Source organism: Balaenoptera borealis, assembly GCF_965194805.1.
Source record: "Balaenoptera borealis genome assembly, chromosome: 16".
Lineage (NCBI taxonomy): Eukaryota > Metazoa > Chordata > Mammalia > Artiodactyla > Balaenopteridae > Balaenoptera > Balaenoptera borealis.
Genome location: NC_138872.1, coordinates 12602119 through 12617858, shown reverse-complemented (window position 1 = coordinate 12617858; position 15740 = coordinate 12602119). Strand labels below are relative to the sequence as shown.

The 15740-nt window shown below is 46.9% G+C and overlaps 1 protein-coding gene across 4 annotated transcripts in view; it reads left to right on the top strand.

Moving 5' to 3' along the window:
- Nucleotides 1-730: 730 nt before the first annotated feature.
- ARFGEF2 (ARF guanine nucleotide exchange factor 2) overlaps nt 731-15740 on the top strand; it is a 100904-nt gene continuing 85894 nt past the window's right edge. For 2 of the 4 annotated variants that reach the window (XM_082362785.1, XM_082362784.1), the window contains exon 1: nt 731-1039. In XM_082362785.1, the coding sequence (XP_082218911.1) occupies nt 919-1039 (121 nt within the window). In that variant the 5' untranslated portion in view covers nt 731-918. Of the gene's footprint in view, nt 1040-6764; nt 6785-15740 lie in introns of those variants that run through there. The other 2 variants (XM_082362786.1, XM_082362787.1) reach the window with 2 other exon arrangements.

Sequence of the window (15740 nt, the reverse complement as noted above, 5' to 3'; positions counted from 1 at the left end):
CCTTTTCCCCCTTCACCTCCCTCCCGCACCATTTCTTTTTCCATTCTGCCTCCCTCTCCTCCTAATTCCCCCCTTCCCTTTCTTTCCCTCCCTCTCCTCCTCTTTGTTCCCCCTCTCCTCTGCTCTGCTCCCGCACTCTCCTCTTCCTCCCTGCTCTCTCCCTATCTCCCCCTCCCTTTCCCCTCACTTCTCCTCTTACCTTCCCGCCTCCCCTCCTCTCACCACCTGCCTGCTCTTCCAATCCTCTAGCTTCCTCTCTTTTCTCCTCACCTCCCCTGACTCCCTAATCACCTCTCTCTCACCAACTTTCTTTCCATCTTCTCTCTCCCTCACCTCCTCTCTTTCCTCCTCTTAGCCCTTTAGCATCTCTCACTCTCTCTTTTTTTCCAGTCTTCTTGTTTCCTTTCCTTTCTTCCTCTCCTATCTCCTCCGCCTCTATCTCTCCTTCTTCATCTCTTCTCTGACCCTGTCATCCCCACTCTCACGCTCCTCATGGCCTTTCTCCTCACCTACTCTCCTCACACCCCCATCACCACCCCTCCTGCCTGTCACCACCTTTCTTCCGTCCTTCACATGCCCTCCTGTCTCCACCCACTTCTACTCACCTCCCAACTTTTCCCCTTCCTTCCTCCACCCTCGCCCCTCCCCTCCTCGTCCACCTGGCCCCGCCCCGCCCCCAGCCTAGGCCACGCCCCCCAGGGTCACGGGGTCGACGGACGCCGTAGCGCCCCCTCCAGTCACGTGGTCACGTGACGCGCTCCAACATGGCGGCGCCGTGGGGCCGCGGCGTCGCTTCCTGACTGGGCGGCGCGGACGGATGCGGCTGGTGCCGGCGTGGACGCCGGGCCCACAGCTTCGCTCGCCCGCCTGCTAGCGCCATCCGCCCGCGGGGCTGCTAGCCCCCGCTGGGCCGGGGCCATGCAGGAGAGCCAGACCAAGAGCATGTTCGTGTCCCGGGCCCTGGAGAAGATCCTAGCCGACAAGGAGGTGAAGCGGCCCCAGCACTCCCAGCTGCGCAGGGCCTGCCAGGTGGCGCTCGGTGGGTGAGCCGCCCCGGCCCGGCCCCGCGCCGGCCTCCCCACGCCGGCCGTTACCCCATGGGGCCTCAGCCCGGCCTCCTGGGCGCCACTTCCCCACGACCCCGAGTCCCACCCTCCGGCCCTCCTTATTATACCCCGGGAGAAACTGATGCCCTGGCAGCTCGGGACTGGCCCAAGGTCACCTAGCAAGTTGGTGACAGCCAGGGCTGGCTCTCCAGCCTCCCAGCCCAGGGCTCTTGTCACGGCTCCTTGCCGTCCTATTTCCTGGTTCCTTCTCTCGTCACCTTCAGAAGCAGCAGCCCTTGCTCTAAGTTTTTTCTTTACCTGGCTTCTGCTGGTTGGAGTTCCCCCATGTGAGCAGAGCCTGTGAGAAGAGCTGCCCAGCTGGTTTAGGGAAACTCCTGAGGCCTGCTTTGGAAGTGCCCAACTGGTGTATGTTTTCCTTCCATTTGGGGATCGCCCATAACTCCCTCCAGGAGGGATGTAGAGGGTTAGCCTGCACCTTCAGGTATTGTAGTGCTAAAGAGATCTGCTCGTTCCTTGCGGTTCACTCAAATAGAGGGTCTGTGAGGGCAGAGACACTTGTTTGTTTTATTCACCGCTGGATCCCCTGCACTTGCAACAGGGCCTAACACGCAGTAGACACTGACTGAATGGACCCACAGATGATTGAAAGAGGGGAGAAGTCTGATTCATCTCTAGTTAAAACCTTGGTAGTTGATTCCATCATCAACATCCTATCTTTTAGTTTGTCACTCAACAGATACTTATTAAATGCCCACTGTGTACCAGGCACGGTGGCAGGCACTGAGGATACAATGGGGAACGAGACAGACAAGGTATTTGCCCTTACAGAGCTTCTACTCTAATAGGGGAGGCAGAATAAGTAAATTTAAAAATGAATGAGACGTTTTTGAATGCTAATAAATACTTTCGTAAAAGCAGTTTTTAAAAATTTATTTATTTTGTTTATTTATTTTTGGCTGTGTTGGGTTTTCCTTTCTGCGCACGGGCTTTCTCTAATTGCGGCGAGCGGGGGCTACTCTTCGTTGCGGTGCGCAGTCTTCTCATTGTGGTGGCTTCTCGTTGTGGAGCACGGGCTCTAGGCTTGCAGGCTTCAGTAGTTGTGGCACTTGGGCTCAGTAGTTGTGGCTGGCGGGCTCTAGAGCGCAGGCTCAGTAGTTGTGACACACGGGCTTAGTTGTTCCGCGGCATGTGGGATCTTCCCAGACCAGGGCTCGAACCCATGTCCCCTGCATTGGCAGGTGGATTCTTAACCACTGTGCCACCAGGGGAGCCCTAAAAGTAATTTTTTCATAATTGCTTTACTTTTGTAAAATTTTTTGTAAAAGTAGATGTGATAAAGAGGGCCTGAGGACTGCTTTCCATAGGGTGGTCAAGAAAGTAATCCTTTCTGAGGAGGTGACATTTGAGCCGAGTACTGAAAGGCAGAAAGTATTCACCACGTGGAATTTCAGGAGAAGAGAGTTCTAGGCCGTGAGGATCAATACATTTGACGAGAGTTGGCGTCAAGTTAATTCATCACCCCAATGCCTTTGGTTTGGAATCTGTAAAAAGACCTGTTTTCCCTAACAAGTGACCACGTAAATGGAAAGTTTGATTTTCTGTCACAGAGTTTGAGATTACCATCACCTTTCTCCTTTCATTTGGTGCAGGGTACTCTGGGAGTCTTCTCTTGGGGCCTAGGAATGGGTTTGTGAACTTTGCATTTATTTCTCTGGGAAGAAGGCCATGGCTTTCATCAGCTTCTCAGAAGGGTCTGAGACTCCCTCAAGGATCAAGAACTATTGATACAAAGGTTGTTGTTGCTGAGAAAATCTGGAAACATACTAGTCCTGTGAAATTCAGGATCAATTAGAGGAATTTACTGAGATTTAGATTTGTAAAGCTTTTTTATTCAGGAAACCAAAGCTAACTGTTGGATATTGTTTTATCAGGAATGCAGGATAAGCACTACAAAGCAGTTAGTTAGGCAAAAGCCTGGTACTTACAACTCTGCTTGGAAATCTGCCTGCATTCTATCCTCTCAATGTTACTTTAAGTGAATTGTTGCAGAAGTTTCAAAATAGTTATTTGGCAGAGAAGTTTTCGTTCCCCCTTCAGAACACTTAACATCAAATTTTCAGCAAATTGTATATCACTTTGTTGGAACCTACGTATAAAATCGTTACATGGGTCATAGAGGGCCTTAACATTGAGAGCTTTTTAGATATTTTTGGATCATGCCTTGTTGAGAAGTTCAGATTTTTCCAACCCAAACTGTGGAATGCACATTCAGTGTTTCGGTAGTGAATTGTAAGAAATAGCCTATACTGAAAATATAAATTCTCCATTAAAAATATTTTTCTTGTCAAACAATATAGATGAGTTAAATAAAATATCCCATATGATGTTAGTTAAGAAAAAAAAAGAAATAGCCTATAAAGGAAGTAATTTGACCACAGGTTAATTGAATAGCAAATTGTCATGGTGGCTCATCATCATCAACTTGAGGAATTATTACAAGGGAACCTATGTAAAGTGTTGAGTTAGACTGGCCATCTTTTTTTTTTTTTTTTAAGACAGTACTTGTGTGTCATTGCTATTAAATAAAAATGACTGCAGAAGAAAGCATATAGCAAAGTATCTGGTGATATTTCACTCTGCATCTCAAGGCCCAGTTTTGTGTCCAGTAAAAGTAGCTGAAACAAGCCTGTGTACGAAGCATTGCAATATGGCGAGTATTTTAGAGATTGCCATGTATAGATTATTACTCATTTTGGTAAGAGGAACTGTAAGTGACTGCTCAAAGTTGAAATGCTTGAACGATAGGAGCACTTCCAGGAAACAGCTTCTGTGACCTTCCACCAGGTGTAGCATATTAGGGGGAGGGGATCACGGATGCAGGGGCTGTGTAGCGTAGGGATTTGGAGTGTGCTCTGTGGTCTCAAGACTGCCTGGGTTCAGATCCCTTGCCTTCTACTTGCTGTCTTTGTGACCTTGGACAGATCTTATAGCTTCCTGATGGGGTTATTATAAAGATAAAGTTAGGGGGCCTCCCTGGTGACGCAGTGGCTAAGAATCCGCCTGTCAATGCAGGGGACACGGGTTCGAGCCCTGGTCCGGGAAGATACCACGTGCTGTGGAGCAACTAAGCCCGCGAGCCACAACTACTGAAACCCGTGCGCCTAGAGCCTGTGCTCCGCAACAAGAGAAGCCACCGCAGTGAGAAGCCCGTGCACCGCAACGAAGAGTAGCCCCCGCTCGCTGCAACTACAGAAAGCTCGCGCGCAGCAATGAATAAATAAATAAAATAAATAAATTTATTTTTAAAAAAAGATAGCTGACGTGTGCAAAAAACTTGCCATGTAGTAGGTGCTCTGTAAAGGCTTGCTCTGTTATTTGTTTTTATTATTTTAAGCTGTGAGAAACCACAAGACACTCTAAGCACCCTGGCTTGATGTTAACTTAGGTTGGGTCCTCGTTCAAGAATGACTTATTGCTCTATTTGGTTTGTAGATGCAATAAGTAAGAAAGTAATTACACGACTGAAAGGCTGTGTTTATTAGCGTATTAACTTGCTAAGCTCAATGAAGACAAGGGTTGTTCCTTGTAAAAGCAGTGATGATCAGGATGGAATAGGTTTGGAGTAATCTCAGGGATTCATCTTCACTAAATGCCAAATGCATAGATAGGGTCTGCCCAATTAGAGGATCATGGCCTTCCAGGCTATTGAGAAATCAAAAGAGCCTGTGAAAGTATTCATCACCCCAAGGACGTTGTTGCTCTTTACTTTCTTAATGAAATTTTGATATATATTAATAATCTTGAACCTTTCAGCCCTCCAGTTGGGGTACATAATTACATTTTTAAACCTCCCTTTCACAACGGTCTTATTTAAGAGCCATTCTCTCCCATGGTCTCTTTAAATTATATTTCTGGTCTTAAACTCTATCAAGTTTAGAGACTTGAGAAGGTAATCTGAGTGGTTTCAAATGGTGTGGAAAAATCTGGAAATCTCGAAAACTTTAACTGAATTGTTTTCACAGTAGTCCTCATATATTGTAAGAGATTCGGTATCTTATTTAATAATTTAATACTCACAAAGTGCCAAGTAGGGGCTGAGTGCTCTGTAATTGCCAGTTGTCATTAAACATACCTATGTTTTTCATATGAAATTGAGTGACTTTAATTTTTAGAGCAGTTTTAGGTTCACAGCAAAATTGCATGGGAGGTACAGAGACTTCCCATATTCCCCTCCCTGCCCCAACTCGTGCATGGTCTCCGCATTACCAACATCCCTCACCAGAGTGGGGCGATTATATAGTGACGAACCTAACTCTGACGCATCGTTATCACCCAATTTAGTGAGTGACTTTTTTTTTTTTATAAATTTATTTATTTTATTTATTTATCTTTGGCTGCGTTGGGTCTTCGTTGCTGCGCACGGGCTTTCTCTAGCTGCGGCGAGCGGGGGCTACTCTTCCTTGCGGTGCGTGGGCTTCGCATTGCAGTGGCTTCTCTTGTTGCGGAGCACGGGCTCCAGGCGCACAGGTTTCAGTAGTTGTGGCTCGCAGGCTCTAGAGCGTAGGCTCAGTAGTTGTGGCCCACGGGCGTAGTTGCTCCGCGGCATGTGGGATCTTCCCGGACCAGGACTCGAACCCGTGTCCCCTGCATTGGCAGGTGGATTCTTAACCACTGCGCCACCAGGGAAGCCCGAGTGAGTGACTTTTTTAAATCACATGTTATATAATGGCTATATGATATCAACCATGTACTAAGCACTTCTGTGTTCCGGGCACAGTGCCATATGCTTTACATGCAGTTTAGTTCTTACTATTATTATCTTCATCAAGGCCTTAAGAACTTGGCTGACGTGACTTAACCAAGAAGCAGTGGAGCCAGGCTGTGAACACTGGCAGTCTGGCTCCAGAGCCCAAGATCTGAACTATTACTACCATTGCTTCTCCATAGGAAAGTTCTTGTGTTGTATAAAATACTCACTGGAGTCTTAAACAATCATTATATTGGCAGTGAAGTTTCTATGCAGTGAAGTTCTGGTGATGTTTCAGTAAGTAGAGCATTCAATAAGTAAAGAGACCGTATTTTTAGTAGTTGAATTTTGAGATGTAGTATATGAAAGCCTCTAATCAAAAAGATCACAGGGGCTTCCCTGGTGGCGCAGTGGTTGGGAGCCTGCCTGCCGGTGCAGGGGACACGGGTTCGAGCCCTGGTCTGGGAGGATCCCACATGCCGCGGAGCAGCTGGGCCCATGAGCCACAACTGCTGAGCCTGCACGTCTGGAGCCTGTGCTCCGCAACGAGAGGCCGCGATGGTGAGCGGCCCGCGCACCGCGATGAAGAGTGGCCCCCGCTCGCCGCAACTGGGGAGAGCCCTCGCACAGAAACGAAGACCTAACACAGCCAAAAATAAATAATTAAAAAAAAAAAAAGTTAAAAAAAAAAAAAAAGATCACAGCTTTTTCTCTGCAGCTTTTTACTGCGTATGTCTTTGGTTTAATTTAGGGACTAACAGGAAGAAAGAAATGAAGTTAAAGAGCTGGTTTCCCGTGAGTTTCATTTGCGGTATTAAATCTTGCTGATTTATGACCTCTCTCTACATCAGCAGTAAACTCCCTCTGTTCATTCTGGAGTTGTGACGTGTGATTGATGTCCGTCTTTGGGTACAGCAGGCAAAGGGAAACCAAAGCTCAGAGGGCAACTTGCCCACATCTGCACAGCCAGGTGGGCAACAATTACAACGTGTAGCTGACATATAAATCATAAAATCCACTTTTAGATTTGCTACTCTGTTTAATATACGGGATTTAGAGACATGTGGGTCATTGGTGATCTTAGCTTGAGCTGTTTTGGTGGCACGCTGAAGGTGAAAACCAGACTGGAGTGGGTTGAGGTGTGAGTGGGAGGTGAGGAAATAGACCGTGAGCGCACGCAACTCTTTCCCAAAGTTTGGCTGTGCTGTGAAGGGGAGGAGGATGTGGATCATGGGGGTTCTTTGGTTTTTTCTTTTTCTTTTTTTAAAGGTAGAAAAGACTCAAACTTGTTTAAATGTCATTAGGATGAAGCCAATTAAGGGAGTATATTCATAAATTTTAGTTGCATATTAATATACAAAAAACATTCAGCATTCACATGTCCATATAATATACGGTAAATGGCTTTTTCCTGCATACGATGTTGTTGTTCTAACTTTGATGTGTTTGAAGTAACTATTCTCATCATTAGGAGGAACTTAAGTGCAAAATTTGAAAAATATCAAAAATATCCCTAAATTGTCATAAAGTAAGGCTTTCAATTGAAACACAAAATAAAACCATTAATGTTAGCAAAGTCGGGTGTTTTGATTAGACATCTTGTTTATGTGTGCTGTAGATTATAAAAATTTTGAGAAATAATAGGACTTGGGACCCTGACATTACTTTTTGTTGAAAAGTTTTATAGTAATTCTGCAGGAGGAGGTTCTCTGTCTAGAAGCAGCACTAAAAACTGGATTTTGATTATTGAAAAGCATTTATTTGTTGGATTGGCAGAAAATTCATTGGGAGCTGCGTTTGAAACTTTGCTTATTGATTGGTCTTGTGATCCTGGACTAATCATTTAGCTTCTCGGAGCCTTGGTTTCCTGGGATGAGAAAGGTGATAATACCTGTGTCGCAGGATTATTGTAAAGGTTATATGAACTAACGCAATAAATAACTGACACCGTACCTGACAACTAACAAATGAACTACTAAAATTCAGAGGCATTGGTGTTACCATATTTAAAGGAGAAGGAACTGAATACTTGTTCTTCCTGCCTCCATTATTGGTTGGTTTATGGACACCTTTGCTGGTCTCTGACATTTCGACACCGGTGAGGCAAGTGGTTGGAAAAATTTAGAGCTCTGTCCTGTACTTGTAAATCTCAGGGGAGACTGTAAGCAGTGCTGGGGAAAACAGTAAGACCATTCTTTATGGAAAAGAGCAAACTTGTGAAAACATGTGCTTAATCAGCAAGTACATGGAGTCTCCTATATAAATAGCTCAGAACTGTATTGAGTTCTTTTTCACCAGGCTGAGGGGGCCTGCCTGGAAAATACTTGACTTTCTTTCCAGCAAGGTTATCTTAGAAAATACTTAACTGTTTGCAAATTCATTCCTGGAGTCTTCCTGTAAGAAGCTTCTTTGGGTTTACTGTCTTGGTTGTAAATGAGTCTTTTAGCTTTTTTATTAGGTATTTCATTAGGTTTTATAGACTTGTGGGGAGAGCAGCCTTCTTGTGCTAGGACCTAGAATTCTTAAATTTTCCCTCTGTCCTAAGGAGTAGTCATTGCATACTTGTTCTCTATATAGTCCTTCTGACTAAACCAGGGTGACATTCATTCAGAAGATATTTATTTGGGTGTCATACCAGGTGTCATGATGCAAGGAAAACAAAACAAACAAAGACCCTGTTCTCATGGAGTTTGCAGTTAATGGGAAAGAAGGGGACTGTTCAGATCATCACATCCTCTGAGTCATACTAACAACCTGACAACTCCTATGAAGGAGAGAAACCTGGTCCCACAAGGGGAGTGGACAAAGGGATGAAGGAAAGCTTCCCTGAGGAAGTCTTGAGAGCTGAATGATAAATAAAAATTAAATAGGTTAGGGTGAGAGGCATTATGGCAGCAGGAGGGGGGGGAACAGCATATGCAAAGGCCCTGTGGCAGAGAGGAATATGACGGTTAAGGAAACTAAAAGATACAACAGCCTGTGAATCTATAGTTACCTCAAAAATTTTAAAAAGCTTTAATAATAATTTTTTAAAAAGAAACTAAAAGAAGCCACTGTGTGGTTGGAGCATGGCAAATGAAAGGGGAGAGGTTTGGGGGATAAGGTGGGAGAGGTAGTCCAGGGTCCTACCATGCAAGACCTTGGAGGTTATGTTGAGGAGTTTGATTTTTAGACCAAAAGCAGTGAGATAACACTGCAGAGTTCTAAACAGGGAAGAAGGTGATGGGATAAACAGGTTTGTATTTTGGAAAGATCACTTGAGCCATTGTGTTCAGAACATCTTCGAGGAAAACCAGAGGGATTGCCCAGGGACCAGTGAGGTGGCAGTTACCATCATCCAGGGGAGAGATGCTGGTGGCCTGGACTTAGAGTAGTGACAGTAGTAACAGAGCAAAGTGAATGTATTCCCCACTTGTTTAGAAGGAAAAACTAAGAAAACCTGGTGATGGATTGGGTAAGAACACGAGAAAGTGGATCAGTAAAGCTGACTCTTAAGTTTCTGACTCACCCAACTGGATGGATAGTGGTGCAGTTCTTTTAGATGGGAGTGGGAAGACCATCTAGGGAGAGGTGGGTGGAGGAGCTTGATCTGAGTTGGGACTTGGATGTGTTGAGTTTCACCTGCCTTTGAGCATCCAGTTGGACAGGTGGAATAGGAAGTGGATGGATGTACGAGCCTCGTGTTCATAAGGCAGGCCGGCGCCGGAAATCAAGATTTGAGGGTCATCCGAGCCCAGGTGGGAATTGAAGGTGCAGTTGAGGCTGTGAAGGCCTGTAGGGGAGAGTGTACAGAAAAGGAGAGGCAGGAGAGCCTGGGCCCGAGGAACCCTGGCTTGCCTGGCTGGGCAGAGAAGGCTGAGTCTACCAAGGAAATGGAGAAGAGATGGGACAAGAAGCAGAGGGCAGATGAGAACGGGTGCTTATGAAGCCGGAAGTCGAGAAAATTTCAAGGAGGGGGAGGTCAGTAGGGTCAAATGCTGCAAGGAGGTCAGGTCAGATGTCAACTGGAAAATTACCCATCAGATTTAGAGACATGCGGGTCATGGGTGACCTTAGCTTGAGCTGTTTTGCTGATGCAGTGAAGGTGAAAACCAGACTGGAATGGGTTGGGGCATGCATGGGAGGTGAGGAAACAGACACAAGTCTTTCCAGGGCTTTGCCTGGGGGTGTGAAGGAGAGGATGGAGATGTGGATCGTGGGAGTTTTTGGTTTTATATTTTTCTTTGTTTAAAGGTAGAAGAGGCTTGAACTTGTTTAAATGTCATTGGGAAGGGAGCCAGTTAAGGGAGAGGTTAAATAATGCAAGAAAGAGAAAGGACAGTTTATTCATTCAGCAAATATTGAGTGCCTGCTCTGTGTCTAGGAATTCCTAGATAATGGGGATTCAGCAATGAACAAAACAGATGGAAGTCTCTGTTATCACAGAGTTTATATTCTACTGGGGAAGATGGAGAATAAGTGAACTGATACAAAGTATGTCAAGGGTGGTAAATGCTGTGATGAAAGACTAGGAAAAATCGGTGTAAAGTGAAAAAATAAAGCAGGTAAGGTGGTCCAGAATCACAAGGAGGGCAGTTTTAAGTGGCGAGGGAAGGCCTCTCTGAAGAGGTGACATTTGAACAGTCATCTGAAGGAAGGGAAGGGTGAGCCTTGTGGATATCTGGGGGAGGGAGGGCATTCCAGGTGGCAGGAAGAGCAAGTGCAAAGGCCCTGAACAGGACAGGCAACAAGTAAGCTGGGGGCAGGGTGGTAGGAGGTGAGATCAGAGGGATAGCAGGGGGCCGGATGTTTTAGAGGCTTGGAGGCCAAGGGCAAGATTGTGAGTTTTTACTCTGTGAGATGAGAAGCCAGTGGAGTTTTGCGCAAAGGAGCAGATGTTAATCAGATTTACATTATGATGGTTATGGGTAATCTATTCTGAGCAGATGTAATCTGATTTATTTTTTAAGGGAATCCCTCTGGCTGCTGTGTAGACAAAGATGTGGGCCGGGAGGAAGGGTGAGAGCTGAAGCTGTGAGACCAGTTAAGAAAGAGGCTCTTGGGCTTCCCTGGTGGCGCAGTGGTTGAGAGTCTGCCTGCCAATGCAGGGGACACGGGTTCGAGCCCTGGTCTGGGAGGATCCCACATGCCGCGGAGCAACTAGGCCCGTGAGCCACAATTGCTGAGCCTGCGCGTCTGGAGCCTGTGCTCCGCAACAAGAGAGGCCGCGATAGTGAGAGGCCCGCGCACCGCGATGAAGAGTGGCCCCCACTCGCCACAACTGGAGAAAGCCCTCGCACAGAAACGAAGACCCAACACAGCCAAAAATAAATAAATAAATAAATAAATAATAAATTAAAAATTTAAAAAAAAAAAAAAGAAAGAGGTTCTTAGTCTAGGTGGGAGATGATGGTGGCTTGGTCTGGGGTGATGGGGGTGGTCCAGCATGTGAGAAGTGATCAGATTCTAGGTAGTTCCTCAGAAGGCAGTAGGGATGGGAGACGGCAGAGTTGGAGGGGCTTGACATTGTTTTCTAGCAGGAGAGAGTGCAGGCTGGGTACAGAAGTAGGTGAGTTTGTAGATTGGCTAACAGGAAGTTGAGGGAGTCTCCTCGTGTTGGCTTCTAATTTCTGCATGAAATAGGCTGCTCCATCGGTTGTGAGTAAAGATGAATGGTGATGACTAGGAGGGAGAGATGGGGTATTTGAAGAGAGTAGAGAAATGTGCAGTAGTCCTTGTGGAGAGTTGGAGGTGGTGAGCTTAACTGGCAGTATTTAGGGTTCCATTGTGGTTGGTGATTAGGGCCTTTATAGACCTACCAACTTGCCCTGTAGTCAGAGGTCTGGTCGTTAGGTGGAGAAAGGTCAGAGGAGAGGGTCGTATAATCTAAGTTTGGGATTTTGCCAGAAGTTAAGACTAAAGGTCAGAGAGAGTCAAGCCTATTGTTTGGCTGTCATTCAGATAACAATCCTGTAATGGGATCCATCCTGGAAAATGAAAAAAGGGGAAAGCTGACAAGTTCTTGGCCTTGTCAGGTCTGACAGGCCAAAGAAGGGTCCTACTGGGAGCAGTTAGTAGGTCGTCTGGAAGGAAAGGAGGTTGTGGGCGGAGAACAGGCAGCAGCTAGAAGTAGCACAGTTCCAAACAGGGACAAGATTCAGAGTGTGGCCAGCCACACCAGGCTGACTGGGGTGGAGGAGGAACTGAGGGTAGTGCTGGTTTGCATAGTAGAGAGGGGTGTGCAGGTCAGATGTGTGAGGGGAGGTGAAGGTTCCAAGGGATGTCGTGGGGCTTTGGGGGGTTGACCAGAGATGGCGTTGTTGAGCTTGGTTGTGGTCATTGCTGGACTTAGCTTGGGAGTGGAGCAGAGAATGTGAGCTGGTGCCAAAGTCATTGATGAATGGGGAGGTGTGACCTGAGGTTCCTAACTGACAGCGATGCCCAGGAAGGATTTCCCAGGAAGGATTTCCCAGGAAGCCAGCGTGGCTTTTCAGCTGCAGCTGCCCCACCCCACTCAGGTCTCGCTCCTTTCCAGCCTGCTCATTTATTGCTGCTAATTGTCCAGTTGGCTGTTGGGAGAGCAGTGCCTGTTAAAAGGCAGGGCAATAAACTGGAGCAGGTGTGCCCCACCATCTGCTCCTCCTCCTTCACCCATCCTCCTCCTCTTTGGCTCTGGAGCAGACAGCCTGGGTGTGAATCCTGTAGTGGCACTTCCTGACTGTGACTGTGGGCAGGTGACTTCACCTCTCTGTGTCCAGATTCCTCACCTGTATATGGTTAGGAGATGAGTCTCTTGTCTTCCTGAGTTGTAAGGAGGACCAAATGGGCACCTGCCCCTAGCGAATGTCAGCAGTTATTATGATGATTTGTGTTCCACTGATTTTCTTCTTTCCCTTGGCTTTCCGTCGTTCCACCGATGGCACTAGAGATTTTGCACTATTACTGACTGCTGTTTTAAGATAAGAGCAAGAGAACAGACATTTATTGACCACCTGTGTATGCCTGACACTGCCTTAGCCATCAATACTTCCGGTTTGTCCAAAGAATTACCTACACCCAACTGCCTAGTTACAGTCTCTGGAGCATATGGGGCTGCTTTTTATCATCCTCATTTTTTTTAGAGTAGGACGTCAAGATTCAGGGAGGTTTAATAACCCACCTGGCGTCATTCAGCGAATAGATGTCCATCTTCGTTTGGAACTTCCAACCCATTTCTTGTCTTTCACCACACCAGGCTGTGTCAAGTGTTCTGTGGGACCCCATGCCACATACCTTTTCCCTGTTTTTTTTTTTTTTTCCTTGCCTCTTTTTTTTTTTTTTTTTTTTTCTTTTTGGCCACGCTGCATGCAGCATGTGGGATATGGGATCATAGTTCCCTAACCAGGGATCGAGCCTGTGCCCCCCACAGTGGGAGCACGGAGTCTCAACCACTGGACCGCCAGGGAAGTCCCCTGCCTCTTTTCAATGGAAAAAAATATTGTATTATCCAAATATATCTAGAAGCCAACTGTTGGGTCAGGCTCTATGGAACTACTACCCTCAGGCCATCTCCAGCTTTCCTGTGGCTCATGCTCATCCTTCTCTGCCCCCGCCCTGGCCCCAGCCCCCACTGCTGCTTGCCTGGGTTATTAGCAGCAGCCTCTTGATTGGCTTCGCTGCTTCTGTGCTGTCCACCCTCCTCTTTATACTCAAAACGGCAGCCAGAGGGATCTGTCCAAACATAGGTCTGCTCAGGCCCCTCCCCCACTGCCCTCCAGGGGCTTCTCATCATCTGGACCCCTACTGGGCCTTGTGGAGAGGATTTTTCAAATTGTTTTTCTCTAACAAAGAATGTTCTAGAGAGTGCAACAATTCCTCATACTTGTGGGAATACTTAAGTATAGATTAAGAAGACTAAAGGAAATCTGTGATCACGTGTTTTGTGAAGATCGCAGTTTCTTGGTCTTCTGCAGTAGGTACTGCTCACTGTGGAGGGCTGTGCCCTGCCCTGCTCAAGTCACACTGGCCCTTGTTCATTCCCATCGGGAAACCAGGGTGCACCTTCCTGTGGTCCTGTCCCATCAGGCCAGGAAAAGAGGTGGGGGGATTCCAGAGCCTGGATTGTAAATGGGCTCCCCGAGGCCGGATGAGGCTCACGGAGCAGTATGAACACCAAGCCTTCCAGCTATGGTCGCAGCATTCACGCTTTGAATTAATGATGCAAAACCAGTGTTTATATTGTTTCGCATTTGTAGGTTATGGAGTAATTCGACATGCTTATTTGAGAGCCAAGTTACCCAAGAGGTTACGAACACAGGCTTGGGAGCCTAATTTTCTGGGTTCAAGTCGCAGCTCCGCCTCTCACTAGCTTGTAACCTCTCTGGATCTTGTCTCTTCATCTGTAAGATAGCGCAGAGTTTGGCCTCGAGCCCTGGTGCTCTGGCTCCGTAGTTGCTCTTTGTTCTTTGGCCGGGCGATGTTTTGCTTGCACAGAACGAGGATGTTTTGTTTTCCCCGTGCTGGTCGTAGTTCTGTATCCCCTGCAGTTAGCTTTCTGTGGCCAGTGAATTACTTTCTCCTCCATTCTTCCCTGTCCCTTAAGGCAAAGGTTGCAAACTGGTAGTCTAAGGTCAGGGCAGCCTGCAAACCAGTTGCATTTGAGCATAATTTTTTTTTTTTTTTTTTGGCCATGCCTCGAGGCTTGCAGGATCTTAGTTCCCTGACCAGGAATGGAACCAGCACCCCCTGCAGTGGAAGCGTGGAGTCTTAACCACTGGATTGCCAGGGAAGTCCCTGAGCATAATTTTTTTAAACAGTTGAAATTACTTCGAATTACAGTTGGAGTTGTCACTTCAAATCCAGATTTTGACTTCTGGAAAAATCAGAACAACGGGCACCTCTGGGCTCAGTCAGCTGGGACTGAGACTCTGCTGCACTCCATGCCCTGTTGGGTGGGGAGGGGGTCCTCCCTGCCCCTCATGTCTTATACCCCCCCGTGTCTCCAGGAGGTTTCCTGCCTGGCCTCCATAGGTCTTTGGTTTGATTACCCTTAGTGCCTCAGTGAGTAAGTAGCAGTCCTGGTGATTTGTCGACTGGTGGGTTGGCACCAGTGGCATTCTAGAACAGACTATTTTAGAGCTCAGAGGTCAGCCCAGACTCTAACAAAGGCCTAATTGCTTCAGATACACTTAACATCTAAACTTAACTCTAACAAGGTAACCATGACTGGAAAGAACCCTTGCATTTGAGTTCCGGCATCAGTGCCCCTCTGACACGTCACACAGCGACAGATGATATTACCACCAAGCAGAGTGTTGACATTATGCATGTTGATTTCTGCAAGCTGAAAGCTTGGCCACCAGCCTCCTGGGCAGGATTTCCCGGGCCACTCCCACAGCCTGGGGCCTCAGCTAGAGGAGGCCAGAGCTACTTCCTGAGTGGATTCTTGTCCCAGAGGAGCGGGAACCTTGCCACAGAGCTCTCTTTAGCAGACCCTGTGTGTCACAGGCCTTATGGTCCATGAGCGAAATGTTTGATATTAGCCATCTGGTGTTCCTCTTCTGTTTTCTTATGTGTGTAGTAAGAGGACCTTGAAAGAGCGGCTTGAAGGTTAAAATTGCCACCTCTAGTGAGTCCAGTTACTCGGTTTTCACTTCCTAAAGGTCAGTCTAGAATAGAGTTGTCCAGGAAAAGGAAACTTGTCACTTCCAGAACTGTGTTCTGGGGTTGCTAGGATAACTAATGCCATATCCAGACCACTGGCTTTCAAGAGATTGTGTGAAGAAGGCTGGCCTTTTGGAGGTTATCTGAATACATGGCATTCAGGTAGACCTGTTTCACTGGCCTGCTTTGATAATACCGTGAGCCTGCCAAGCCTGACACGTAGGAATGCATTCGACTAAGTGGCTGTGGGGGAATCTGGCGTGTTTAGATAGGATGTTCTTGTCTCAATGGCACAAAATCTTGTT